General features: G+C 43.8%; 1 protein-coding gene across 4 annotated transcripts in view; it reads left to right on the forward strand.

Annotated features, from left to right (window-relative positions):
• Mre11 (MRE11 homolog, double strand break repair nuclease) overlaps window positions 1-26,980 on the forward strand; it is a 54,327-nt gene that overhangs the window by 7,939 nt on the left and 19,408 nt on the right. For all 4 annotated transcript variants that reach the window (XR_004945430.1, XM_036192691.1, XM_036192692.1 and 1 more), the window contains 10 exons: window positions 1,283-1,370; window positions 2,126-2,267; window positions 5,621-5,735; window positions 9,010-9,195; window positions 11,163-11,334; window positions 15,034-15,114; window positions 17,787-17,913; window positions 20,149-20,252; window positions 21,224-21,397; window positions 23,914-23,976. Coding sequence is in view for 3 of the 4 variants with exons in the window: in XM_036192691.1 (XP_036048584.1) it covers window positions 1,283-1,370; window positions 2,126-2,267; window positions 5,621-5,735; window positions 9,010-9,195; window positions 11,163-11,334; window positions 15,034-15,114; window positions 17,787-17,913; window positions 20,149-20,252; window positions 21,224-21,397; window positions 23,914-23,976 (1,252 nt within the window). In the remaining variant the exon portion in view is untranslated. The remainder of the gene's footprint in view (window positions 1-1,282; window positions 1,371-2,125; window positions 2,268-5,620; window positions 5,736-9,009; window positions 9,196-11,162; window positions 11,335-15,033; window positions 15,115-17,786; window positions 17,914-20,148; window positions 20,253-21,223; window positions 21,398-23,913; window positions 23,977-26,980) is intronic.

Genomic DNA, 26,980 nt, shown 5'->3' on the forward strand with positions numbered 1-26,980 from the left:
CCACTAATCAGCTACCCATTCTTTCATAATACAAACTATTCGTGGTTTGAATTTATTTGAAAGGTCATGTACAAAACCCAGGAGCTAGAAAAAAAGATTTATACGTTTGTCTTCTTAAAAATAAATATATTTTTGACAAAAGAATCCCAGAGCAAACTTAAAAGTCATAGTTCACTAAGGAAGAGTACTTGCAGCTCAGCACAAATTAAGGCTGAATTTCCAGTGAATATGTCTTTCTGTTGTTTACAAAGTCCATTAGTTTCTAAAACGTAAGCAAAGAGTGTACATAGTAAAACAGAAATGGAAATAGCACTAATGTCTGTCAAGAGGCGCTGTCTCATTTGTAAGGCAGCAGATGAGTCAACTGAAGTGTTTTCTCATGGACACTGGTATAGGCAGACGGTTCTCAATGCACAGTACAGTTACCTAGCGCTCTGAGGTGCTCATGTCCAGTCTCCATGACAACTGGAGAGTCTCTTGGAGTATGGCATGGGCAATGGTATTTCTTAAAAGATCCTTAGCTAATTAGAGCTTGTGGCAGAGTTCAGAACCTCTGGTGTAGATTGAAAGGGTTGATAATAACCATGCTGCTGAGGTTGGGAGGAATGATCTCTGGTACACATTCACTGTGGCATCACTTGGAAAACAAGACCAGAAATAGTCTAAATGGTGGGGACCTGCTTATGCTCTGGACAGAAAGCCTTACACTGGAGTACATGCAGCTGACAGAAAGCTGAGGGGAGCTCTTTGTGTCCAGGATCTCTGGAAAGAGTTCATAGTAGGTTAAGCAGGGACAGAAAGCCATATTGTACTAATATATGTAAGAAGGAAAAGTGTACTTTTTTATACCTATATAGGTAAAATTTTCTAAAGATATAATAGAAATTGCTCACCCTACTGTCACAGAGAAGAGGCGCCTGATGGCTGGGGAAAGGAATGGACAGGGACTACTTTGCAAAGTAGAGGCAGTGGAGCTGGTGAGAGGCTACAAATTTTGGTGTTTTGGATTCCAAAAGGCCAGCAGCAGCACCACTGTGTGAGCACAGATTGTTTTTCCCCTCCTCCGAGCTATAAGGAGAAGCCTATTAACTTCCCAGTTACCAGTTGTCTATTCTTAGACATTCATATACTTTATAATTTAACTGTTTATTTCCAGCACTGGGCCAGGATTGTCTGCAGATAAGGCTTTGTAGTTGCCTAGTACATTAGTGCTTGGAAGGAAAGTTTTGGGGAAACTGCTTTTATCCCTTACAGAAACTCTCCCTCTTTGTTTTCTTTGAAGGTTTCCATGGGTGAACTACCAGGATGGCAATCTCAACATTTCCATTCCAGTGTTTAGTATCCATGGCAACCATGATGATCCCACAGGGGTAATTACAAATTCCATTGGAATCTTAAGAATGACATTGAATTAGTACAAAGCATCCCCCCTCCTTTTCTAATAGTTTGCAGTCAAATTGAGCCATGAAGTCAAATTAATTTATTATCATTAATGATGTTTTTGTATTTCTTTGTTGGTTTGTTTGTTTTTTAATATGGAGTAAGAATTGTATGAGAGAGCCGAGGTGTTTTTCTCCTTGCAATACTAAGGGTGGAAACTAGGGCCGGATGCATGCCAGGCGACAACTACCATCCTCAGCCCTCTTTTTCTCTTTATTTTGAGACATGATCTCATTAAGTTACCCAGGCTGTCCTTGAGCTTGTGATCCTGCCTCAGCCTGTAGTAGCTGGAATTGCAGCCTCTGCTACAGGGCCTGCTGGGGCCTTGCTTTGGTTCCTTTGGAGTTTGCTAACTGAGTCGCTGGCAGTAGGAGTGCCTACCTAGAGCTCCTCGGCATACTTGAGCTCCTGGATTCTCACTGTAAAAAAAGATCTTTTTCTTTGGTATTTTAAATCTAGATTTAGTTATTTTATTCCGTTTGATATGAAAGACTGGCAGTCTTAATACAAAGTAGCTTTGTGTCTTCTCTGCCACTCTAAGTCATTAGTTTAGTCTAGGGTTATATATGCTCCGCCCCCTGCCCCCCAAGAAAACCCCAACAATCCATTGTAGACAGGTGGTATGATTCTCACCCAGACCGTCCATTCTGTGGACACACTCATGCTCTTTGGAACTTCCAAACAGGCAGATGCCCTCTGTGCCCTGGATATTTTAAGCTGTGCTGGGTTTGTGAATCACTTTGGACGATCTATGTCTGTGGAGAAGATTGACATTAGTCCAATTCTGCTGCAGAAAGGAAGCACAAAACTCGCTCTGTATGGCTTAGGTAGGTGACTGACTGGCTTAGGTCAGATGGTGTTCATTCCATTGTCCATTTCAGTCAGTAATGTGTGAATGGTTGGCAAATACAGTTTTAGAGATAGTTTGGACCCAAGGAACTTCCAAAGGAGGAAAAAATCAGACAAATTTGATTATTCCTTATTGATAACTAAAAGTTGGTGGAATGCTCTGGTAAAAATGATTTTACTATTTCTAAGGACTGATAGCTATTCATATTTAATGGCAGTTTTGGTAGAAAAAACAAGCAAATGAAACTTTGCTTTGTTGTAGAATATTATTTTAAGGTGTGTTATTTTTGTTTATGTTGCATTTGTTTAACTCGGTGATGCTGTGTTACTTTGCCTGTCTAAAACACCTAACTGGTCTAATAAGGAACTGAATGGCCAATAACAAGGCAGAAGAGAAAGGTAGGTGGGGCTGGGAGGCAGAGAGAATATATAGAAGGAAGAGAGGAAGAAAAGAAATGGAGGAGTGAGAGGAAGAAGTAGCCAGAGAAGGAGGAGGACTCCAGGGGCCAACTACCCAGTCATCCAGCTACACAGTAAGAGTAAGATTTATAGAAGTAAGAGAACAAGGAAAGCCCAGAGGCAAAAGGTAGATGGGATAATTTAAGGAAAGCTGGCTAGCAACTAAGCCAAGCTAAGGCCAGGCATTCATAATTAAGACTAAGTCTCCATGTGTGATTTATTTGGGAGCTGGGTGCCCCCCCCCCAAAAAAAAAAAAAAACAACAACAAACAACCCAGCAGCATTGCTTAGTTTCTTTCTATTTATTGTTTTGGACCTTTTCTTTAGAGTCACATTTACAAAGCTGGATGATAGAAATGCACACTACTTAGCAGAACTGCATTTTGGTGTCATAGAAATGTATGAGAGGTCAAACATCCTGTTTAGTACAGTGACACTGGTCATTTTAGTTTGTCAGATGAAATCTGGCTGCTGTGAGTTGTGACACTCTGGACATAAGAGATTATTACAGATTATATACTTTATTTATATCCATTGTTACAGATTATATACTTTAAAATTAATTTTGCTGTCTTACTTGTTTCAGTGTGACTGGGAGAAGATTTTATATATCTGGTACATTAGTGGCTCACTTTGTGCACCTGTTCTCCAGCTGACATCTTATTATTAAAGCAGTCTGGGTGTGCTGTTATGTGCTTATAATCCCAGCACTGGGGAAGTGAGGGGGGGGGGGATCCTTAGGGCTCACTGGGCAGCCAGCATAGCCAAATCAGGATACCATAGACCAGTTTGGAGGTTCTGACTTCAAGATAAGGTGGGTGATGCCTGAAGAATGACACTCAAGCTTGACCCCTGGTCTCCACCTGCACATCTCACGTGCAAGCTCACACTCTCTCTCTCTCACACACACACACACACACACACATATACACACACACATACACACACTCACATACACACACACACACATGGACACATACACACACATACACACACACATTCACACATACACACACATACATACACACATACATACACTCACATACACATACATACACACACACACACACACACACACACACACACACACACTCTTTGTCAATTTCATTGTTTTCCCTCCCTCCTCCCCTTCCTTCTTTCCTTTCTTTTTCATTTGTTTGGTTTTTGGTTTCTTCAAAGCGGGCCCTCACTATGTAGCTCTAGTTGTCCTAGAACTTGCTATGTGGACCAGGCTGAATTCAGATCCGCCTGCCTCTGCCTCCAGAGTGCTGGGATTACAGGTGTGCACCACCGCTCCTGGCGCTTCTGTTTCCCATTTCTTTAGTGTTCTGTAGGAAAGCCTTTTTGCTAGGCTTTATTATACATGAAGGAAAATTAAATACTTTTTTAATATTTATTTATTATTTATACAGAGTTCTGCCTCTATGTATGCCTGCAGGCTAGAAGAGGGCATCTGATCTCATTATAGATGGTTGTGAACCACCATGTGGTTGCTGGGAATTGAATTCAGGACCTCTGGAAGTGCAGCCAGTGCTCTTAATCTGAGCCATCTCTCCAGCCTCATAAACACATTTTAAAAATTCTGTATATTTTATATCTCAAGTATTTTTGAGGCTAGAAATAATGTGTAAAGCCCATTTGTTGTGCTTTATGTCTGAATCTGAGATAGAACATGAAGGGGATAGACATTTTTAAAAGGCCACTGGCAGTTTTAGTGTCTGCAGTATTGGGTGTTGTGTCTCCTGGAAAATGGCTGCTCTTACATTTGAATTGTGTCTTGGCTATTATCTGGGGCACCCTTTTCACTGGTCCATTTTCCTCCTGAGTTACTCATCCTGTTCTGTCCTCTTTAACTGGCGTCTGCTCCATCCTAAACCTGAAGCATATGCGTTGTTATCAGCAAGTTCTCAGCACCCTCAGACTCTTCTGGAGCCCCACCTCCACCTTCTCCCTTCAGTGATGCACATCTGGAGCCTTGTGTCCCCCATAGTTCTTACACCTGGGACTGTTGGGCAGAAGTGGGGTCCCTGTTCCACTTGCACTGACAGCCTGCTGTGCCCATGTGCTCGGTCCCAGGAAGCTGCTACCACTGTAGGTTTCCCTCCGCCATGTCTCCAGGTCTTACTAGCACTGGGGGTTCCTTAGCAGGCGGCTTTTCCTACAGCACTGTGGGCCTGTGTGCTGGCTTGCCTGTCCTGTGTCCACCTCACTGTTTACTCCATATGCTCGGCTATCTCTGCATCCAGTGACTAGCTTTTCTTCTGTAGTCAACGTGTGGAGTAGAAGCCTTGTTCAAACCCTCCCCAGCTCCACAGTTACTCTCTGTGATGTGTCTTGGCCTTTCCTTCTAACATGATGATGACAATTTATTACTGTCTTGTTACTTGTTTTCTTGGTGTCTTCTACTAGACCAAGGCAAGCCTCTGAGTATAGGAAGAATTCTTTAAAATCATTGAATTATTAAAAAAGTACAAACTCAGTATCTATAATAGTAGTATACCTTAAAATACACTTTAGAAACTCTCATCCCCTTTAGTGTTCATTTCTGTGCATGTTATATGGCATATCATGTGAAGGGATGAGAGATGATGTTATTAGACATTCTGGTGGGATGTAAGCATAGAAATCTTTACATACTATCCTGATTCCCAAAGTGGATAGTGTTCTTTGGCTGCAACTGAGTGCTGTTGTGCATGAGCCTGGAGCATTTGTTGGTAGATCCATTTATTCGTGTGGTTCCAGAATTTCGATATATATCTGAACAGAAAAATGGAGTCCTTTGAGAAATACACAATTTAGAAGTAAAACCTATTCAACCTTTTAAATACACAGTAGGGAAACAATTTTAAAATAGTATTGTGTTCCTCCACAGGGTCCATTCCAGATGAAAGGCTCTATCGGATGTTTGTCAATAAAAAAGTAACAATGCTGAGACCCAAGGAAGATGAGAACTCATGGTTTAACTTATTTGTGATTCATCAGAACAGGTATAAACACTCTAAGTGAAGCACCGAGGTTCTTTAGGAAAGGCCTGACTCCTTCACTGTCTCTGGGATCAGTTTAAGAGGGCTTTCACTGTTTTGTGGGACTTAAGAGTGAAGCCAGTTGATGAGAATTAATGCCTGTGAAAGAATGTCTGCCCAGAATGGCTGAGACGGAAGAGTAACCATAACAGACAGGTTGCTGCAGCGAAGAGTGGAACATTGCCGTCCCTGCCCCATCCAATCTGCTTCCTCATATCCCTTAGGAAATATTACTTGGGTTGTGAATTAATCATTCCATGTGCTTTACTGTATTATCCATAGAAGATACTTAGTATATTAGGAATCGCTGTGTGTCCTAAACAGCTAGTGTTTAATATTACATCACTGAACCTCATCATCCTTCCTGGTACTTAGAAGTGTTACTGGTCTGTAGTTGTATTTTTCTTCTGTCGGTGAGCATTTTATTTCATAGTTTTTGCTTTATAAAGTTTGATGCACTGAGCATTTCCTCTTATACATCTGTGTTTGTGTGTGCTGTGTGTGTTGTGTGAATGCCCTTCCAGAGACATAGCTAGATCAGCTGTCTTTGCTAGTGGGTGTAGATAGTTTATTCTGTTTGTAGAGTCCATGATAGATTGGGAGGAAGAGAAACCAGAGGAAGCATGGTGTGTCCTGTGATCCTTACAGTGGGAAAGTGAGACACCGTGGTAGGAGTGGTTGCAGGAAGCTGGAAGGGGAGAGAGAGACAGAGCTGGGAAGTCTGAAGAAGGCTCCAGGGATGTGGGCCTGACTGTGAAGTGTGTTTGAGTATTTAGGCTAAGTGCTGGGTCAGTGCAGCTCTTCAGGAGGTAGATTTAGGAGTGGAACACTGTCTCAAGTGTGCTTTGGTATGCGTGAGTTCCTGAACCTTTACCCCACTTTACCCCTTTCTGCCTCACCTTGCACCACACAGGGAAAGGTGGAGGGAAGACCCATTATTCCAAAGATTAAGCCATAGTGGAAGGTGGAGAGCCCTGCTGAGAGTTAGGTGTGACATCTCGCCGCAGAAGATGGTGATGCCCATGTCTGATCGAGGGGTGTACTACAGCTCACTCCTCAGTGCAGTTCTCATTTTCTCTTTTGAAATTAGTATCTGAGGAAGATACTTTATAACCTTGTTATAAATGTGAATTCCTATAACATGAATTCCTTGTTTCCCATGATACTGTTGGGGACTAACTTGAGCCTGCAGGGTGATTGTGTCCAACAGTTAGCATTGTGGTACAAGACTTGTGCTGTTTGTTGGCCTTTATGGGGGGGAAAGGAGGGAGAGGGGAAGGGAGAGGAGGAGAGAGAGAGAGAGAGAGAGAGAGAGAGAGAGAGAGAGAGCGAGCGCATCTGTGTGTTTGTGTTTATTAGTTTATTTGTTGAGCATGGCCTTAGATTCTTGACCTCACAAGATGCTGCAGTCCAATCTTGTTTTCCTGCCCTCACCTTGGAATCATCCACATCTCGAAGGAGTTCTGATGGCTTTTACTGGCAGTACTTAGAAGTAGCGTTTATGTGAGCTCTGGGTGTGCTTGTTGATGTTGGATCTCTAAGCCATATCTCAGTGAACAGAGGTAAAGTATAGTAACACTTTTAAACATATCTAATTTCTCAACTGTATTTGTACACAAAAACACAACCATAAGTTCATGCTGATTCTAATTTAATCCAGATCTGCACAGTCCATTTTTGTCTTCTCTTTTGCATATTTGTAACTTTTTTTCCCTAGAAGAGGCCTGGATTATTAGCGCATTGCACATGTGTCCCCTTGCACATGCATGCTCATCAGGTACTCTGCCACTGAACTCGTTTTTGTCCTGTTGGTTACTGTTGTTTGTATAAAGTGCACAGAGAACCTTTGTTACTTCTCACCTGCATCCCTGTGAGGAAAACATTAGACTACAGTGCCTGTGACTTACGTCCACAGCCCTTCACATCGAGTCTGGATGCCAGGTTCAAAGCTGTACCGCTTCATTCCTGGCTTCCATCTTGCCGTTGGGTGTGTGCTTCTTATAGACACTTAGATTCATTTCTTCCCCTTAGATTCATTTCTTCCCCTTCTCATTCTTAGACATCTGCTGTTGTTACATCTGTCAGAGTTCTGGAAACCGGGACTGTTCAGTTGGGTGTGTGTCCTTCAGCCTGTGCATTTTACTTTGTTTCCACTTTTTAATGACCAGCTTTGCACTTGCTGCAGGAGGGAGACTGAAGCTAGCGAGAGAGACTGTTTGCAGTCTCTCAGCAAGCTGCCGGCACCATTGTCCCCTTCTTCCGGAAAAGATTGTGTGCGCTATGAAGGCACTGTGGCACTGTGCAGTGTTTGAGCATGTCCTGCTTTTCCTCACACCCCACACAAAGACACACACAGCACACAGGCCCTCTGCTGCTTTCCATCTCCCTGAGTTTCTACACTTCTCCTTGCTGTTCATATTGTAGTGCTGTCCTGACTTGCCCTTCCCTGCTGGGCACGCTGTCCTCCAATGGATCCCTCCCCTGTGAGGGATCTAGCCTACTAATTCTAAGCACAGCTTTCAAACGAGGTCACTGCAGTTCAGTGTCCTGAAAACTCTTAAGTTAAAACGACTATTTAGTTCTTCTTTCTATAGTCAGTAAAAGAAACAGATGATGTTAAGTCACAGGACCCATTTAGGAGTTTGTTATTTTATTATGAAGTTTAGATTTAACTCACCTTTTTTTAAGATTTACTTATTTATTATGTATACAATGTTCTGCCTGCATGTATGCCTCCACACCAGAAGGGGCGCCAGATCTCATTACAGATGGCTGTGAGTCACCATGTGGATGCTAGGAATTGAACTCAGGGACCTCTGGAAGAGCAGCCTGTGCTCTTAACCTCTGAACCATCTCTCCAGCCCCCTTAACTCACTTTTTTAATCTGTCTTTTTGTGGTGTGTGATCAGATCCACTTGTGGGTTTGCAGTGTGTGATCAGGTCCACTGTGGATCTGTGGTGTGTGATCAGGTCCGCTTGTGGATCTGCAGTGGATAGCTCTTGTTTTCCTTCTGTAAACTCTGCCATCTCCTTTCAGTGCAGACCTCATCTTACTTCTTGTCAGGCTTCTGGTCTGATTATGTCCTGCAAGTCTGTAAACCTGTGCTTTGGAATTCCATACAATACCCACCCCTTGGGCAGTTTCTGACAAGGATAGAGAAAAAAGATCTGTGTAGACCTAAGGTGGAATTTCCCTTACTCCTGTGAACTTATATTCTGCTCTTAAATCTTGGTGTAGGAGTAAACATGGAAATACCAACTTCATCCCAGAACAGTTTTTGGATGACTTCATTGACCTCGTTGTCTGGGGCCATGAGCACGAGTGTAAAATTGCCCCAACGAAAAATGAGCAGCAGCTCTTCTATGTGTCTCAGCCGGGAAGCTCAGTGGTGACTTCCCTTTCCCCCGGCGAAGCTGTGAAGAAGTGAGTACTTACATATTCTAAGTCAGTTCTTAAGACACACCCCACATCCATGGTGTTGACAGCAGAGAACAGCTTAGTTAGCTTTTAGATTTCACTCATTACTGTGTGTGAGGAAGGTCGTATACTGCGGTGAGGTCAGAGACAGCTTTGGAATCAGTTCTCTTCCACTTTGCTCAGGTTCTGGGAATTGAACTCGGGCCTTCAGGCTTGCAGACAGGTGCTTAACCCACTGAGCGGTCCCTCCTCCCCTGAGCTCTCTTTGTGTGTGAAGGTTGGTTATTGTAGTTGCACTGTTTCCTTGGTTTTGAGGCTTTTTTTTTCCACTTTGTCTCATTTATTTTTAGGTAAATAAAAAAATGAGAAATCAAACAACACTTGCTGCTTTCAGAGAAGGGTACAGATACCCGTAGTTCACTTCGAAAGACGATATACAAAATATAGCGGAGATAGTAGGGACGGGAGGAGGGAGCTGGGCAGATAATTTAGTTAATTTAATAAAATACCTCACAGCAGAATCCGAGAATTGGGTAAAATGGGCTCTCTACCAAAGTTCTGACTTTGCTGTGCATACATTTTTTTTTCCCCACAGTAAAATGGGGGAAACCGTTTTTCTGTAAATTCTGTGGTCTTGAACAACTTCTATTTAGCTTGTCTGGACGTTGTCTTGCTCAGTTACCAAGGAAGGCAGGGGTTGAACTAGTTAATTGCCAAGATCTCTTCTGGGCCTCAGATTCTTTGTTTTCCTTTTCCTCTGTGACAGGGAGCCCAAGGGAGACCACCACAGAGAGCAGTCATGTAAGCCACCATGGTCTGTCTCATTCTGCTAATGGAACTGTGGTTATAGCCATTTGGGGTAAACATCCCAGCTCAGCCTTGGCTCATGCAGAGCCTCCTTCAAGTCCATGTTCCTGGACGTCTGCTTCTCTCTAGCCTACAGTTCTGCAGCCTCACATGATCACTCCTAGAATTTCCACTCAGATGTGATTAGATTCAGATTTGGGCAGCTCAAATGGCAGTTGACAGGATCCTTTAGAGGTGTCAAGGCACTAAAGATCTGGCTTGACTTGCTTCCTGTCTTGGCAGGGTAGTAAGACCATGGCTACGCTAACATGGTTAAACATTTTACTGAGAGAGCGTTCGGTGGTTGGTGGTGGTGATTTTGCTGCCTTTTAGGAAAATTCAAGACTAACATTTAAAAAACAAATTTCAAATGATCTACTATGTAGACTTTTACAAATCTCTATATAAGCAAATCCCCATAAAGTCACTTAGCTAAGCCTTTTCTGCTTATAAATATACTGTTGCAGCATATCTAATTTCTTTCAGGTCCATGATGGGAGGTGGCTTTTAAGATGGTGTCTCATGGTATAGGACAGGCTGGCCTTGAACTCATGGTTCTCCTATCTTTGTCCCCAAGTGCTGGGATTAAAGAATGTGTTACGGTGCCTAGCTTTCTAATTTGATTTAAGTTGTTGACATTTCGTGAACTGGGCTTCTGTGGAAGGTCTTACCCAGTGATCTGCTCAGGTTTGGATGGTTATCTTAATGTTAGTATAAAGAGCATGGCAGTGGAGCGTGTTCTTGTGGGTTTTCCTGGGGCTCTGTCATGATCTGGATAGCATTTTAATATGCTGCTGTCAGGTCTGCTCCTTTATGAAACTGTATGCGCTCAAACAGGAGATGATGGAGGAGTACATTTTATTCTTACGAAGAAGAATGTTTGCCATTTTCTACTGTAAAAAAATAAAGTTAAATTGACAGAAACATCTATTTTTAAGAGTATTTTATAAGAACTAAGAGAAAAATGGAAGGGTCACAGCTGGCCTCTAACTTGTTATCCCCCTGCCTCAGTCTCCTTCCTGGGTGCTGGGATCACAGGCATGTGCCCCCATGTCTGGTTGATAGCTTTGATGCTTTCATCCTGCTGAGGATGTCTCCTTTGTGCCTGGCTCTCGGTTCCTCTGTAGACACGTGGGTTTGCTGCGCATTAAAGGCAGGAAGATGAACATGCAGAAGCTGCCTCTCCGCACAGTGCGCCAGTTCTTCATGGAGGACGTGGTTCTGGCAAACCACCCGAGTCTCTTCAACCCCGACAATCCTAAGGTGACCCAGACCATCCAGAGCTTCTGCTTGGAGAAGGTAACTTTCTCAGAACAGCAGTGATATCCGTGTGGTTTGAGAAACTGAGCTTCCATCACAGGGCTGAGCAGAGCAGAGAAGCCGCAACACCACAAGAGCTCAGGAAGTGAGCTCTTTTTGTTTTTTAAGCAGAATTATTTACTGATTAAATTTGTTCCTTGACAATTTCACACATGTATATAATGCCCCCATCTCTGCCCTTCACCCTGACAGCCTCCTCCCCTGAGTCTTTCCACACTTGTGTCTTTTTGCTTTGTGACTCATTGACTTTCAGTGGGGCCATCTGCTTTACCCTGGTGCCTGGTGGCTCTGAAGACGACTGCCCCTGCCTTCTCCAGAATCTGTCACTATCCAGCAGCTGATCTGTGCAAGCCTGAGGCAGCTGCGTGAGTTTATGGTTGTAATAGTATGTCACGCCCACAAGGCGATGCTTGCAGCCATTTTTGTCCTCTGGCTCTTACAGTCTTCCGTGCCTTCTTTTTCGATGTCCCCTGAGCCTTAGAGGGGAGTATAAGTGGACTGTTTTTTTTTTTTTTTTTTTTTTACATAGAAGAATGATAGATATAGAGAAGATGTTAGTTAAGTCTCCCGGAACTTCTTTTAAAGAGCATACACATCCATATCCTCACGTTGATCCATGTTTGATAACTGGTTCATCTTCCTTGTGAAGGCAGACATTGACTTTGGAGATGGAAGGACACTATGGTCCCACACCTCTCTCATCTCCATTACACTTTCCTCCCACCCTGAAAACTACTCCAAATAAAATTGAGCCTCCCTTTATGCTATAGCTGGCTGCCCTCCCTCAGCCTCTGAGGTTCTGGGTGCCCTGCTGTAGTTGTGCTGTGCATTTCATCACATATAGACCGGCAGCTTGACAGCCTTAACTGCTGATATTCTCAGTCCATACGCTGTCTCTTTGCCTTTACTTCGTAGTCTCATGGAAGGTAAGAAATGGCATGATAATGATGGTCAGTGATGTGTACTGACTGTTCCTGTGTGCTGCGTCCCGGGTATCATTTAATCCGTTCACAGTGCTGTATGTGGATAGGTTCTACCTCCCATTTTTTCTTTCTTTCTTCCTTTGTTCCCTCCTCCTCTTCCTTCTCTTCCTAGTTGTTATTTCTAGGAATTGAATCTAGGGCTTTATATATGCTAGATAATTTCTCTGCCATTGACTGCATTAGCCTCCTAATCTATGTTCTCTGCCACAAACTGGACCTCAGATTAGGCAACTGCCAGTGTCACAGCTGAAAGAGCAACGTGTGTGGCTTGCGGAACTGAAAAGCTTTAGTGTGTGCAGTTCCACAGGGACTGGCTTCCCAGATCCGCCTGACTAGGGCTGGAGGCCTCTCTATTTGCGGTTCCCTTTTCAAAATACTCTAGCCGTGTCAAGTTGTTGTAAAACTAGCCACCACAATCCCTTTCCCAGCAGTCATGATAAGACAGACTGTGAAATGTTCTCTGAGGGTTGAAATCACCTCCATTGCAACCCCTGCTTCTAAATTCCAATTTTTTTCTTTCTTTTTTTCTTTTTTCTTTTTTGAGATGGGTTTTTGACTTGAGGCCGGGCTAGTCTGGAATGTGAGTTTGTTGTGAACCTCCTGCCTGCCCCTCTCAAGTGCCAGGATTCCCAGCATGCCCCACCATGGAGAGTCAAGAATGCAGAGAGAAGAGTGGTTGCTAGCAGCAGAGAATCAAGCTGTGTGCATTTTGGTCGTTCTGATGTGGCCAGTAGTCATGTTGTCATCGTCAACACCTGTGAGGACAAGGCCTCATGTGACGGGTTTTGTATTTTAAACTTTTTTGTTTTTTAAACAGCCTTGTTCTGTTTAAACAGTCTGGAGCTCACTCTGACACCTTAAACTCTGTCTTTGTGCCTCGAATGTGGGGACCCAGGTGTGCCACCATGCCCAGCCTCCTAGCTCTACTGACTGGCACTAGTGCTGCCTGGCTCATGGGTGCTCATGCGTGCTCGATGAGCAGAGAACTGGCCGAGCAGATCTCACTCGTGAAGCTCTGTGTCCAGTAGCAGAGTCACCAGGACAGGTGGCTGTAGACTGGGAGACATCCCACACCACTCTCTTGATGGTACTACCTGCTTTTCAAGTTCCCTGTGTCCATGTGCTTTCTGGCAGCAGTGCTAGATACTGCTGAGGAAAAGTTATTGCTGAGGAGCTGGGCATGGTGCTGCACGCCTGTAATCCCAGAGTGTGGTAGGTGGGGTCAGGGAGAGCAGTAGAACATTATAAAATCTCAGACTTGGAGAAGAGCTCAGGCTGACAAACTACTGCAGCCATTAGGAAGACATCTTGGAATGAAAATCTGCCCTCTTAGACCTTAGGTCTCTCTCTGAGGCACTATAGGACAAGTGCTTTTGCTTTTGGATCTCTGAGACTTCATAAGCTTGACCTGGTACAGCATGAGGCAGCTTCAGATACTGGAAACACTCATCTTGTTTACTTGAACTTTTCCAAGGTAAACATTCCAAGATCCTATAGATCTCTGCAGAGTCTATGGTGCCACTGAAAACCTTGATTTATTTATTTGGCTTAAAGTTAAGGTGAGGGAACCCATGTTGAAACATGAGTAGAAAATTGGAACAGAATCAGTGTTTAGATTTTCTTGTGAAGGAGTTACATTAGAGATAGAAAAATTGCCGAGAAAGTTTAAAAAAGAAAAATGCTAAGGGATGGTTGTTAGTTATTTAGGCGCTCTTACCCCGCGAGGAACACGTCCCGAACACGACAAATCCACAGAAGAGCTGTTTATTAATAGAGGATAGAGGTGACAGGCCTGTGTGAAGCACACATGTGAGTGAGGAGAGGAGAGAAGAGGAGAAGAGGAGAGAGAGAAGAGAGGAGAGTAGAGACCTGTGCAAAATGGCACTGGCTTTTTAAAGAGTGAGCCGCGCATGCGTACAGGACCACATGTGGCTACTCCACGCATGCACGTAGATTACATGGCCGTTATGCAACCATGTAAAGCCACGGAGTCCTAGTCATGCGAGATGTTCTGACCTGGAAATGGCTATTTTGAACCGGAAATAACTAGGTGGTCCACCGGGAAAGCCCAACCATGTGGACATGTTGTGATTTCCTATCATTGGTTTTGGTGGTGGCACCACAAGGTGTGTTTAGAAAATGCTGTCAGTGACATGGGAAACCAAGGTGGCTGTGGAGTTTTGCCAATTCTGTGGTGTTAATCCCACCGAACGAGAGTAAAGACCATTACCCATTCCTTGATCAGATCAAGCAAGATTGATTTTCTGCCTGATAGGGCTTTGAAAAAGTGGGGTTTGAAAATATAGAATTGAACACAGAGAGTAGGGTTTGTATAGTCCCCAAACTGCAATATGAAGGGGCTTTGGAGGAATGGAGGATTTCCAGAGGAATTTTGGCTACGTGGGAACTTGGCTGAATATTTTAACATTATTTGGCAGAACATCTGATCTTACCAGGGTATATTCAGTATGTGAGTCAACTCCATAGGGTAGAGAACACGTCACATTCCAGAAACAGTTAAGCAAGGTCAACTTCTGTAGCAAACAGTAATGAACTTGTTATGGCCTTATAACAAAATGACCTCCGTCCTTAAGATGGAGTCAAGCCAGTTCATCAGTAGCAGTAATATAAACCATGTTAAACAATTTACACAAAATTTAACACTTTTCCTTTTTTTTTTTTTTTTTTTTTTGAGATTGAAGGAATGCTTGAAAATGCTGAGCGCGAACGGCTGGGCAATTCTCTACAGCCAGAGAAGCCTCTTATTCGACTACGGGTAGGTCCTTTGTGAACTAAACCTTACTAGTTTTCATAATAATGCAGACTTTACATGCTTTTCTGAAAAGTAGTAAGTTAAATGCTTAAAGTAGTGAGAATAGTCACCCCAGAGGCAGAACTGGGAAGCCATGCGGCTTGATGTAATCTCAGGTGAATTTGGTAGGTTTGTTACTTCATAGTCTGTCATTTCCTCAATGATTTGTTTCTGGCCTGTGCTCCACTCCGGGCACTTGGTCTTGCTGAGGCTCCAGGGAGGAATCCCATCTATTCTCACTCTTCCTGCTTCAGTGCCCCACAGCCCAATGTTTATGTTATCTAAAACTAAAAGGTTTCATTCTATTCTTCCTGCTCTATGTGGATTTCTTGTTCTGGTTACTGTGTGAGCTGCACTGTCAGCCTGCCTTTCCCACTCTCATATAAACAGAGTGGAGCAGGCCTTCCATTTGTCCCAAAGTGTCTTCTTTTCTGCCAGCCCTACTGTGTTTCCCTGACTATCTTCCATGTGCTCAGACACATACAGCCTGCAGTCCTTCTGACATTCTGTTCCTCAGGTCATCATCATCAAGCTGATGGAGCAGGTAACCTTTAATTTTGAGTTCACCTCAGTTTTGACCTGAGTTACTCAGGCCCTCCCTGAGGTATCTCCAGCTCCTCCGGTCTCTTAGCTTTCTTTTCAGTCTGGGTATATTAAGGTTTTAACAGCATTTGGTAGTGACTCCTTATTTACCTGTAAGTCCTGATGCTCAGGAAGTGTGGCCTTAAGCGTCACCAGTGTTTAAATGTGGAATTCCCACATTGACCTTGCTGCCTTCTGACAGGTCCCCAAGAGATTTATCTGCACATTACCATTTGAGAAGTCCTGCAATACACCTGAGGGGCTGAGAACCTGATGGTGCTCAGTCTAGGAGGCTGGTGCCTCGGTGGTCAGAGTAGTCACAGTCTCACACTGCAGAGAACCCTGTAATTGCACAGTCCAGGAGGCCTGGAGAAGACCTGGAGGGCTCCTGGAGAGCCACCGGGTCTGCAGTCCATGGTCGAAGTCTGGAAATGCTCATTTAAAATCAGCAAGGGAATCAACAGCAGCAGGAACAGGATGAATCAACTCAGCAGCAAGGAGGAAAACAGTGACTCGTCTTCCTGTCCTTTTTATCTGCGCTCCTACCAGAAAATGCTGTCCACATTGGGGGATTTTCCCACAGTAATTACAGCAGTAAAGACAAATATGGTTTCATGTTGCGGTAGCGCCCATGCTACCCCCACCTGTTCATGTCTGAGCAAGGGGCTGTGGATTGAAAAACAGACAAGAGACAGCGGGTCATTTGCGCCAGCAGGATGCTGAGTGCCATTTATTGAAGGAGGGAGGAAACCTTAAATACACGCTTATAGCACAATGGGAGAACCCTGGAGGGCAGAAGTTCGCTATTGATGTTTACAATCTTACAGCTAAGCTGTTAACGCCCAAATGCAGGATACACAGGCAGAGAACCTCTGGTGAGCATTCAGGAGGGTGGAGACCGGCAAGGAATCAGCATAGGGAGGACCTCTGATCAAGGTCGGCAAGCTGGGTGGCAGTTACCCAACTTGGGAGTTCCAGGGCCCTACAGTTTCCGAGGGTTAGAGTCCATGCAGCAGGTGGCAGGCATGGTGGCCGTCTTAGAAGCTGAGGGCTCATGTCTTGTGAAGTGGAGAGTGCAGTTAGCAGTAGTCGAGGCCTTTTACTCTCATAGCCTGAGACTACAGGGGACATCTTATTCAGACCACTGTTAGTAGTCGTTTCTCAGAACCTGGACGCGGAATTTCTCGCTGCCTGGATTTTGCTGGCACTTGTCTTTGTCCAGTCTGAAGATGTCTCCCTGGGACACAGATGAATAAGCTGACATATGTACTGAAGGTGGTTTATTTTGTTAAGGATTTGTCTTAGTCAGGGTTTCTGTTGCTGCAACGAAACACCATAACCAAAAAGCAAGTTGGGGAGGAAAGGGTTTATTTGGCTTATGTATTGCTGTTCTTCACTGAGGGAAGTCAGGACAGGAACTCAGACAGGCAGGAACCTGGAGGCTGGAGCTGATGCACAGGCAATGGAGGGGTGCTGCTTGCTGGCTGGCTTCTCCTGGCTTGCTCAGCCTGCTTTCATATAGAACCCAGGACCACTAGCCAAAAGATGGCACCACCTACCTTGGGTTGGGCCCACTCACATTGGTCATCAGTTGAGAAAATGCCTCGCAGCTGGATCTCATGGAGGCATTTCCTCGGCTGAGGCTCCTTCCTCAGATGACTCTAACTTGGGTCAAGTTGACACAAACCAGCCAGTACAGGGTTTATCCCTTTATTTTGAAAGTTGAAAAGTTAACCTAAAAATCCCACCTTGTTTCAGATAGTACTGTCACAGGAGAAAAAGTACATTTCAGCATGCTGGGATGGCATTGCCTGGTTCTCTTAAACAAGAAGTGTGTTCATATAAACCTCACCTTCTGAGTATGATTCTGTCAATAGGACAAGTGGTTTAACATTATCATGACCATTAAACATAGAACATGAGTTTGGAAATAAAAAAGTATTGAGCTTTTAGAGTGATGTAAATACTATAGACACCAAACTATAGATTCCAAACTGTAGATGCAAAAAAGGTGCATTTCTCAAAAATTGGCGCTCTGTTTCCTGTCTTTGCAGGTGGACTACAGTGGAGGCTTTGAACCTTTCAGTGTTCTTCGCTTTAGCCAGAAGTTTGTGGATCGGGTTGCTAACCCCAAAGATGTCATCCACTTTTTCAGGCACAGGGAACAAAAGGGAAAAACAGGTAAACTGGTTATTGTAAAGAGTTAAAGAATGCATTCGTGGGATTTGTGTAAATCATCTTTGGTAAGATAAATACAAGACAGTAGTAGACATTTTAGTCTTTGTAATGTTAGACAAAACAATGTAAGGGAATATTTTATCTTTTGAAAATGAGCATTTAAGGTATTTTCTAGTTGTTTATTTACTTGTTCTTCTGTAGCCTCTGGCCTCACACTCTAGATCCTTCCTTCTCCAGTGTCCTGAGTGCTGGGACTGCGGGCTTGCACTGTCCCACCCAGCTGTATTCAGCTTTTGAAGTTGTGGTCATTAATGATGGCTCGGAGGAAGGCTTTGTCTGCAGACACAGCTTTTTTAGACAGTGGTGCCAAGTAACAACACTCAGACTTGAGGTGTTTATTCTTCATAATACGTATTTCCTACTATGGAGGAATAGTCAGAGTGCATGCTTTCAACTTTTGCATTCTCAAGTATTTTGACTTAGTAGTGACACTTTGAAGTCAAAAGTGTCCTGTAGTTTGGTATTTTTGATGATTGAGTAGTTCATTTCCAGTTAAATTTTATAAACACTTAGTTAACTATAGAACAAAGTCATCAACTAAAGTAACACTTTTTCATAAGAAATAACAATCATGTTCATTATAGAAAGTCCTTCCCTTTATAACTAGTAAGAGACTTTCCAGCAGTGGTAACAATTAAGAATGATGGGTTGGGAGAGATGGCTCAGCCCTTAAGATTACTGGCTGCTCTTCTAGAGGACTCAGGTTCATATTCCCAGCACCCACATGGTGGCTCACAACTGTCTCTAACTGCAGTTCCAGGAAATCCAATGCCCTTCCCTGACCTCTGAGCACTCCTTATACATGGTACATAGGCATACATTCAGGCAAACGTTCATACACATTAGGAAAAAATAAATAAAATTCTTAAAAAAGTAACTTACAAATGCTGTGAATTCAACCCAAAGCCATCTTTCAGATATTGAAGTGTATCTCATACAGTGTTGCTATGGGAACAGAAAGCCATGTGCAAGAACTGTTTTGGATGTGAGTGGTTTGTTTTTTTTTTTTTGTTTTTTTGTTTTTTGTTTTTTTGGTTTTTCGAGACAGGGTTTCTCTGTGTAGCTTTGTGCCTTTCCTGGAACTCACTTGGTAGCCCAGGCTGGCCTCGAACTCACAGAGATCTATCTACCTGCCTCTGCCTCCTGAGTGCTGGGATTATAGGCGTGCGCCGCCGCTGCCGCCACCACCACCTGGCGAGTTTTATCAGTTACTTCTTGTTGGTTCCTTGACAAGAACCTTGTCCTGTTTGAGTTTTATCCCCAGTAGGTTTTGGCCTGGGAATACTTTTTTATTTAAATTTGAGTTGTTTTGTGGAAATGATGTCATGTGGGTGTGTCTTAACTGAAAGTCTCTTATTTTGAACACTTTATTACATATGTGACATGGTATAAATTAATAGCTTCTCCACTGTTTAGATTCCTCATGTATAAAACTGTACTTGTTTTGTAAATGGCCTGAACGCAGTGTCTGGCAAATGCAGAGTAGTCATTGTATTTAAAAGAAGTATCGACGCTCCTGGAACTCAAGAAGGTATTTGTCCACGTGGCAAGTGATGCAGTGTACCAGGTGGTGTCTCTGCATCACAGGCACTGTTGTATGTCTGCCTGCCTTGCGCAGGAAGTCAGCATAAGTGCATTGAGCATACTTCCTGTGAGTGCTTGCACAGAGTGCGGACAGGTGCTAAGGACTGAGAGCCAGCCAGTCTATAAGAGGCATTGCCAGTGAAACTGCTTCCTTTGTTTGAACTGGGGGTGGGGAGGTGGGGTGACATCAGTAGCTCTTTTGGGAACTCTGATTTATCATGGCCTGGAAGTTCTACCCACCCTTTTCTGTCACAGTGCATTTGTCCACACAGTGGAAGAAGCAAGTGATGTCTCTGTTCTTGTGAGAGTTTGGACTCATACATACTTCCTGAAGGGTTATGTGGTGAGGAAGAGTCTGGGGACAGTCTTAGCAGGACAGTGGCAGTAGCCATGGTCCTTAAAGATGGGGAAAGAGTGTGTGGACTGTGTGGAAAAGGAAATAAACCCCAAATAACACCAAGACAATTAGCAAACTTGAGCCGCCCCCCCTTTTTGGGGGGCCTCAAAATTTATGTGAAGCCACCAAGGAGATGGTGAGAGTTTGACTATTTCTGTATTATAGAAGCTGCTGTTTTTTCCTGGCCCTTCCTGTAGGTGAAGAGATCAACTTTGGGAAACTTGTCACTAAACCTGCTTCGGAAGGGACGACACTCAGAGTAGAGGACCTGGTGAAGCAGTATTTCCAGACTGCAGAGAAGGTGACTCCTTCAGCTCACAGGTCTAAGATGGCTGACAGCAAATTCTAGTGTGTGTGTACAGTCCCTCAGTAAAGTGACTCCACAGTGCTTCTGTGAAGTATGCAGTGTGAGGTAGTCTACCAAAGTGTTCGGTGGATGTTCTGATATAATTGACAACAATTGATGGCACTGTGCTGCTCTTCTGTCTCTGTTGTAAGTCTTGATCTAAGTTTCTATCTCATGTTCGAATGTAGCTTTTACTTTAGTTACATGTTTTTCTTTCTGAGACAACCTCTACGACTTCTTTAGTCATATTTATTTGAAAAAAACACAAATCTGTTACCTGGCAATTGTGTAGGTCAGAAATGGCACTGGTCTCTGAGCTGAAAGCAGGGTGTCAGCAGGGCCATGTTCCCTCTGGTGCTTGTGAGGGAGAGTCTATTCTAGCCTTCCCCAGTCTCTAGCAGTCCTCAGTTGTCTCTGGCTGAGTCTCTTTTGTCCATGTGCACAGCCAGCAATGCTGATCTCTGTCCATTTCCCCACCTGTGCCTCCCTCGTCTCCGTTCTGAAACCCTGTGATTATATGGGGTTGCCTGGAGCCCCTCACAGTCTCCATAGTTACAGCCAGATGATGAACAGCCGCACTACCATCTGTAGCCTCATACTTCTCACCATCAAACGTAGTCAGAGGTCCCAGAATGAGGTGGGGAGACTTTTATAACCATCATCTTGCCTCCCGCAATGGTTTCACCTCATTTCTAGTCACCATCCAGGGCTTTTCTTGGGACTCTCAGCCGTTTAGACCTCTAAGGTTGCAACTGTCTTCGACTCCCCTCCCATTTCTGGCTCTTTACTTTTTAGCCATTGGCCAGGTGCTGCCTGCTGACCCCCACACCCCAGCTTATCTTTTCCCGAAACAGATTGGTTTTCATTCTTGGGCAGTGACTGCATGAGGAACTTGTGCGTTGAGTAGCTTGTGTTTTCTCATGCAGAATGTTCAGCTCTCACTGCTGACAGAAAGAGGGATGGGTGAAGCAGTTCAAGAGTTTGTGGACAAGGAGGAGAAAGATGCCATCGAGGAATTAGTGAAGTACCAGCTGGAGAAAACGCAGCGGTTTCTCAAGGAACGCCATATCGATGCTCTGGAAGACAAGATCGATGAAGAGGTGAGCTGCTGGTTGGCAGCCAGCTTTTGTTTTGTGTCTCACCGACCACTGTTTAAGTCGTGTCTCGGCAGCACCCAGTAGAGTTTGACATGTGGCTGGTGCGGAGTCCAGGTTGGTTCTCTCCAGAGCAGTGTCTGTCAGAGCTCCAGGAGAGCCTCAGGGTGGAGCCTGCAGAGGAGACTGCTGCTCTTTCACTTTTTCGTTAGTCGTGACTGAGTCTCACCTGGAGCGTGTGCCCTCTGCATGTGCTTCCATTGGGTTACATCGAAATTTAAATGTTGGCATGTCCAAAAGCAAACTTAAAGGGTATGAACATGGAGAAAATATTTGTGACTGTACAAAAGAAAAGGCTAACATTTTCAATATAGTATTAAAAGGCTCATATAAAGCTTTAGAAAACATTAAACATTTCAGTAGAGCCATAAACAAAAGACATGAAAAGGGAGTTCATAAGAAAATAGAAATGTCTAACAAGCTTGAGAAGGTGGTATTTAATCACAGTCTACCAAGGCCATTAATAGTAAATGGATTTTATTTGTCCAATTTGACTTAAGAAACTGGCAGAAAGTCCACTGCTGGGGAGATGTGCAGGAATAGCTTCAGGAAAGCAGCATGGCTGCGGGTACTGGGAAGCTGAGCAAGTCCTTTCTGTAGTGTGGCCACAGGGAATTGTCCTGAGAAAACCGTAAGACAGAACAATTACTGCTAGTGCTGTCCTCAGTGGGGAATAGCTGGGACACTTGTTTCACTGAGCACTGTCATGTAGAAATCTGGAAGTTTTTAGAGCTATGAGCTATTAGGATTTTGGTCAGGTGCAATGGCATGCCCGTTACCCCAGTGTTTAGAAGGTGGATGTAGGAGGATCAGGAGTTCAGGGCCATCCTGTGTTTGAAAGACATGGAAAAGTATTTTCATTATGATGTGTCACAGGCAAACAGGACTGTAAGGATGCAGAGCCATACACACTGACACACTCATTTTCATCACACACATGAGTGTGAGTAGATACTTGGAGGATCCAAACATACCGACAGGCATCATGGTTACAGATTAGCATTACCTTCTCTATAGGACAAAACACTATTTTGTAAGCACAGTCCCTCACCTTTCATCTTAATGCATTTAGCATGGCCCTCTTAAAGCTTTGCTGTGTCATATGTAAATAGTATGTTCAATGCCAAATGCTGTTCAAGTCACAACAGGTGTGTACCCAGCGCCACTCACTCTGTGACTCTAGATGTGTTGGCTTAGTTGTTTTGTCTTTAGTGACACTGACTTCTGAGCTGCACAGTGTGTATGTCTGTGTCTTTGTGTCTCTATGTCGTGGTAGCCAAGAGCATGGCCTCCAGACTACATTGTCTGTGCTCAGAGTCAAAAGCCTCATCTGTGTGCTGATCCTTAAACTCTCTCAGCTCTCTGTGCCTTATCTTTAAAGTGGATGAATAATAGAATCTCCTCCACAGTTGTGAGGATCAAAACACTGTCTAGCCGTTTGCCTCCTACCTGACTACTCAGTGCCTTCTAGTTGTGCCTGCTCCTCCTGCATTCTCTGAATGACAGCACTTGGTACCCACAGCACCATGCCTTACTGTGTCAACCTTTTTCTTTTCTTTTTTTGAGAGAACGTCTCTCTATGTAGTCTTGGCTGTCCTAGAACTCACTATGTAGATCAGACTGACCTTGAAGTCACAGGGATCCACTTGCTTCTGCCTCCCAAGTGCTGAGATTCAAGATGGGTACCATCATGCCTGGCTCCTATGCTGGCTTTTGACCCATGGTGCCAGTGAAGCTCTTCTTGTCAAGGTTTTCTATGATTCATTTTAGCTCCCCTGTCAGGGACCTACTTTGACTGCTGCCGAACTTCTTATTGAGGCACTTTTGACTGAGAGGTCTTACAGGACTTCACATGTTAGGCCTGCTTTCTTCGCTCCTTGATGGAGAATTTTCTTTCCTGGTAACTTTCATCTCTCCATCCTGTTAAGCTAGACTCTCCAGGGCTCAGTCCTTGGACCCCTCCATCTACATACCCGCTTTCTAATTTCATTCAGCTTCTTGGCTTTGGTGGTGACTTTTCACAGTGCTCTCCCAAGCTTTTCCTCTGATCTCCAGATGTTCACAGCTCACAGTGTCTTCCTTGTGTATGATGAACAGATCTCCCAAGCAAAACGCCCATTCTCTGCCCTCCTCTCCTGGTAGAGTTCTAGTGGACGCTTCAGTCTTTCAGTTGCACAGACCAAAAAACCATCAAGTTGCCCATGACTCTGTCCTTCTGTCACCTGTATTCTGATTGGCTCTGCTGTGAGGACACAGTGTCTAACTTTTGTTTTGTTTTGTTTTTTGTTTTTTGTTTTTCGAGACAGGGTTTCTCTGTGTAGCTGTGAGCCTTTCCTGGATCTCGCTCTGTTGACCAGGCTGGCCTCAACTCACAGAGATCCTCCTGCCTCTGCCTCCTGAGTGCTGGGATTAAAGGTGTGCGCCACCACCACCCAGTTCTAACCTTCTTTATTGTGGTCTAGGTCCGGCGTTTCAGAGAAAGCAGACAGAGAAATACCAACGAAGAAGATGATGAAGTTCGAGAGGTAATTTTCTGGCTGTCATGTATTGCCCACAGGTTGGTTTGTGAACCAGAAGAGCCAGTGGGTATATTTGGACAGCTCACCCAAAGATGTGTGCCTGGGAGTGAAGCCTCTGGCCACCCTTGGTTGATTGGAGCTCAGCTCACGTCAGTGACAAGTGTGTGGCTGCCATTGCCGTTCTCTGTTCTGCCCTTGTTGGAATGTATTCGTACGTGTGGTGGGGCAGACTCAGAGTCCTCACTAATGAAAATAACATCTAGGGTTATTTCTGAGTTAGAATGCTGAAATCCTCAGTCTCCTTGAGTGTCAGGAAAGGAAGATTTAAAACTGCTTACTGAGTTCCGGGCCTCTGTTTAGTGCCTGCTGAGATCATGACTGAAATGTACACATTAGTTTTCTGGTTGTATGTTTGTGTTTTGATTACTGCGACCATTTCATGGTTACTTCACACATTATTGACTCCTGAGCTTTTGTCTAGATTACTTTCCATTGGCAGTTTGTGGCTATTGTGGTGAGCATCCTGCTTTTTACTAAGAGTACACGTATGGAAGAGGTCTGGTCTCTGACCACAGAGTTTCCTGTGCAGTCAGTGAGGTGTTGTGAAGAAAATATTGAATTATTTTTGGTTTGTACTGTCATCTCCTAGTTTACAAACAAGGAGACTGAGGCCAGACTCAAGGTCACATGGTAGTACTGGAATTTGAACATGTTTCTGCCTTGAACTCTTGACTTTGTGCCAACCAGTGTCTTTTCCGGGGTCCAGGTTATCATAACATTTTGCGTGGCCAGTGAATGGCTAAAATCAGAAAGCTTCTGAGCCCTTCAAAACCAGTGCTAGTCATATGCCTAGATGCACCTGCGGTGCTCTTTGTAGGCTGTGTTCTGAAATATAAGGGAAAAAAACAACTGGCTAGGGTTGGTTCACTTACATTTATTCCATTTGTATTCATCTTACAAGGTACTCTTAAAATAGAAAAGAATGTGCTAGAAAGAAATATTTCCTGATTCTTAGATTATCTGGTTAATCTCGGTTCCCCCTTTTAACTGGACATATAATGAAAATACTTTTTACATTGAATCCTTTGGGATTGAAGCCATTAACCTTAGTCTCTTATTAGTCTTTTTAAAGGGATAAGAGCTGGGGTTGAGGGCATAGGTCAGTGGTTGAGTGCCTACCTAGCATGTGTGAGATTCATCCCTATCACCAATAAAAAGAAATAAATAAGTAATAGGGATTGTGAATACTTTCTATGGAAATGTAACATTTCAAATGGGAGTCCTTCAGAGGAATAAAATTAACTTAAAACTTAGCTGTATTTTTTAAAACATTTACAGGTAACAGGATTTCCTGAGCTTTTTAGTCTGTTTTCTGTTGCTGTATCAAAATGCCTGAGACCACATTATTTATAAACTATAGAAATTTTTTGAGCTCACAGTACTGGAAGCTGGGAAGGCCAGAGAACATGGTGCCAGCATCTAATGAGAGTCTTCCTGCAGGGTTCTGATGTGTCAGATGGCATGGCACAGTGAGGCACTGAATGTGCTGGCTTTCATTCATACATAACGGCGCCACTTCCTGTAATACTCAAGGATCACCAAGCTCATGAATAGATTAATCCTTTCTTGAGGGCTGACCTTATCATGCAGTGACCATGCTGTTGATATGTGTGACTTTGTGGATGACGTTTGTAGCACTGGAGTCTGGAGAGCATATTAAACCCTAGCAGTAAGCAATTCCAGAATGTGTAGGGTGCTGACCAGGTGTTCAGCCTCAGCATCCTACTTAGGATTTGAGTAATAGAGTTGACACTTTCCCAAGATGTAATTCACAGCTTTGTCAGCATCTTTGAGCTCAGAATATGAATCCTAGTACCATGCTTCAGTTATTTTAACAGACAAATGGAAGTATTAGTCTTTTTATTTAGAGGGAAAAAATACATTCCATAGAGCTCCTTGTTCACATGGGAAAAACTCAGATATTTCTTTAGACACAAGTTGACTTGGAAACATAGGACCAGGACCAGTAAAGATTGGGTTTTATAGGCTACCATGATCTCCATATTATGCACTAGAATCCTTTAAAAATATAAGGCTGCCGGGTGGTGGTGGCGCACGCCTTTAATCCCAGCACTTGGGAGGCAGAGGCAGGTGGATCTCTGTGAGTTTGAGGCCGGCCTGGGCTACCAAGTGAGTTCCAGGAAAGGTGCAAAGCTACACGAGGGGAACCCTGTCTTGAAAAACCAACATATATATATATGGCTATTCTTAGTCCGGCGCACAGTCCTTGATCTTCTGGCTGATAAATTCTTAGGTCCTGTCTGAATTTAGGTGGGATTGGTACACCCTTTTAAAATGTGATGCTGAGCCCCATCCAGATTAAAAGGGATTCACAAGATGGGAGGGAATACTTATGAATTATACATACAAGAAATTGCTTTAAAAAAGGCTTCTAAAATTCAACAAATTAGCAACTTAAAAATGAACAAGAGCCTTGGATACATCTTTTCAAAGGTATTCAAGTGCTCCACCAGCACTTAGGATTCTAAGTATTCATAATGTAGAGAGACGGCACCACCCACATTAGAGAAGCAAGAATGAAATCCAGGGAGAGAGATGAGAACACGAACATGAAAGAACAAGTATGAGTATTGACGCCTATGTGGAAAGTTTGGAGCCCTGTACCTCCTGGTAGGTGGACCTGGTGTCATTGGGGCAGCGAGCAATATGGCCTCGTCTGAGAGAGATGAGACACAGGCTTACCATGTGGTCCTCATACTCCAGCTTAAGTACACAGCCAAGGGATTGGAAATAGAGTCTCAAATGGATACTCACGGCAGTGCTTTTAGAGTATGATTGACAGTAGCCAAGTTAGACACAGCCAGGCGTCTATCGATAGCCCACTGGATAAGCAAGATGTATCTTGCAAGGGAATGTTAGCACATCATTACAGTCTAACACATGTGCCATTGTGCATGAAATCTGAATGCACAGAGTGGGAAAAGCCAGA

Source organism: Onychomys torridus, chromosome 7, assembly GCF_903995425.1.
Source record: "Onychomys torridus chromosome 7, mOncTor1.1, whole genome shotgun sequence".
Lineage (NCBI taxonomy): Eukaryota > Metazoa > Chordata > Mammalia > Rodentia > Cricetidae > Onychomys > Onychomys torridus.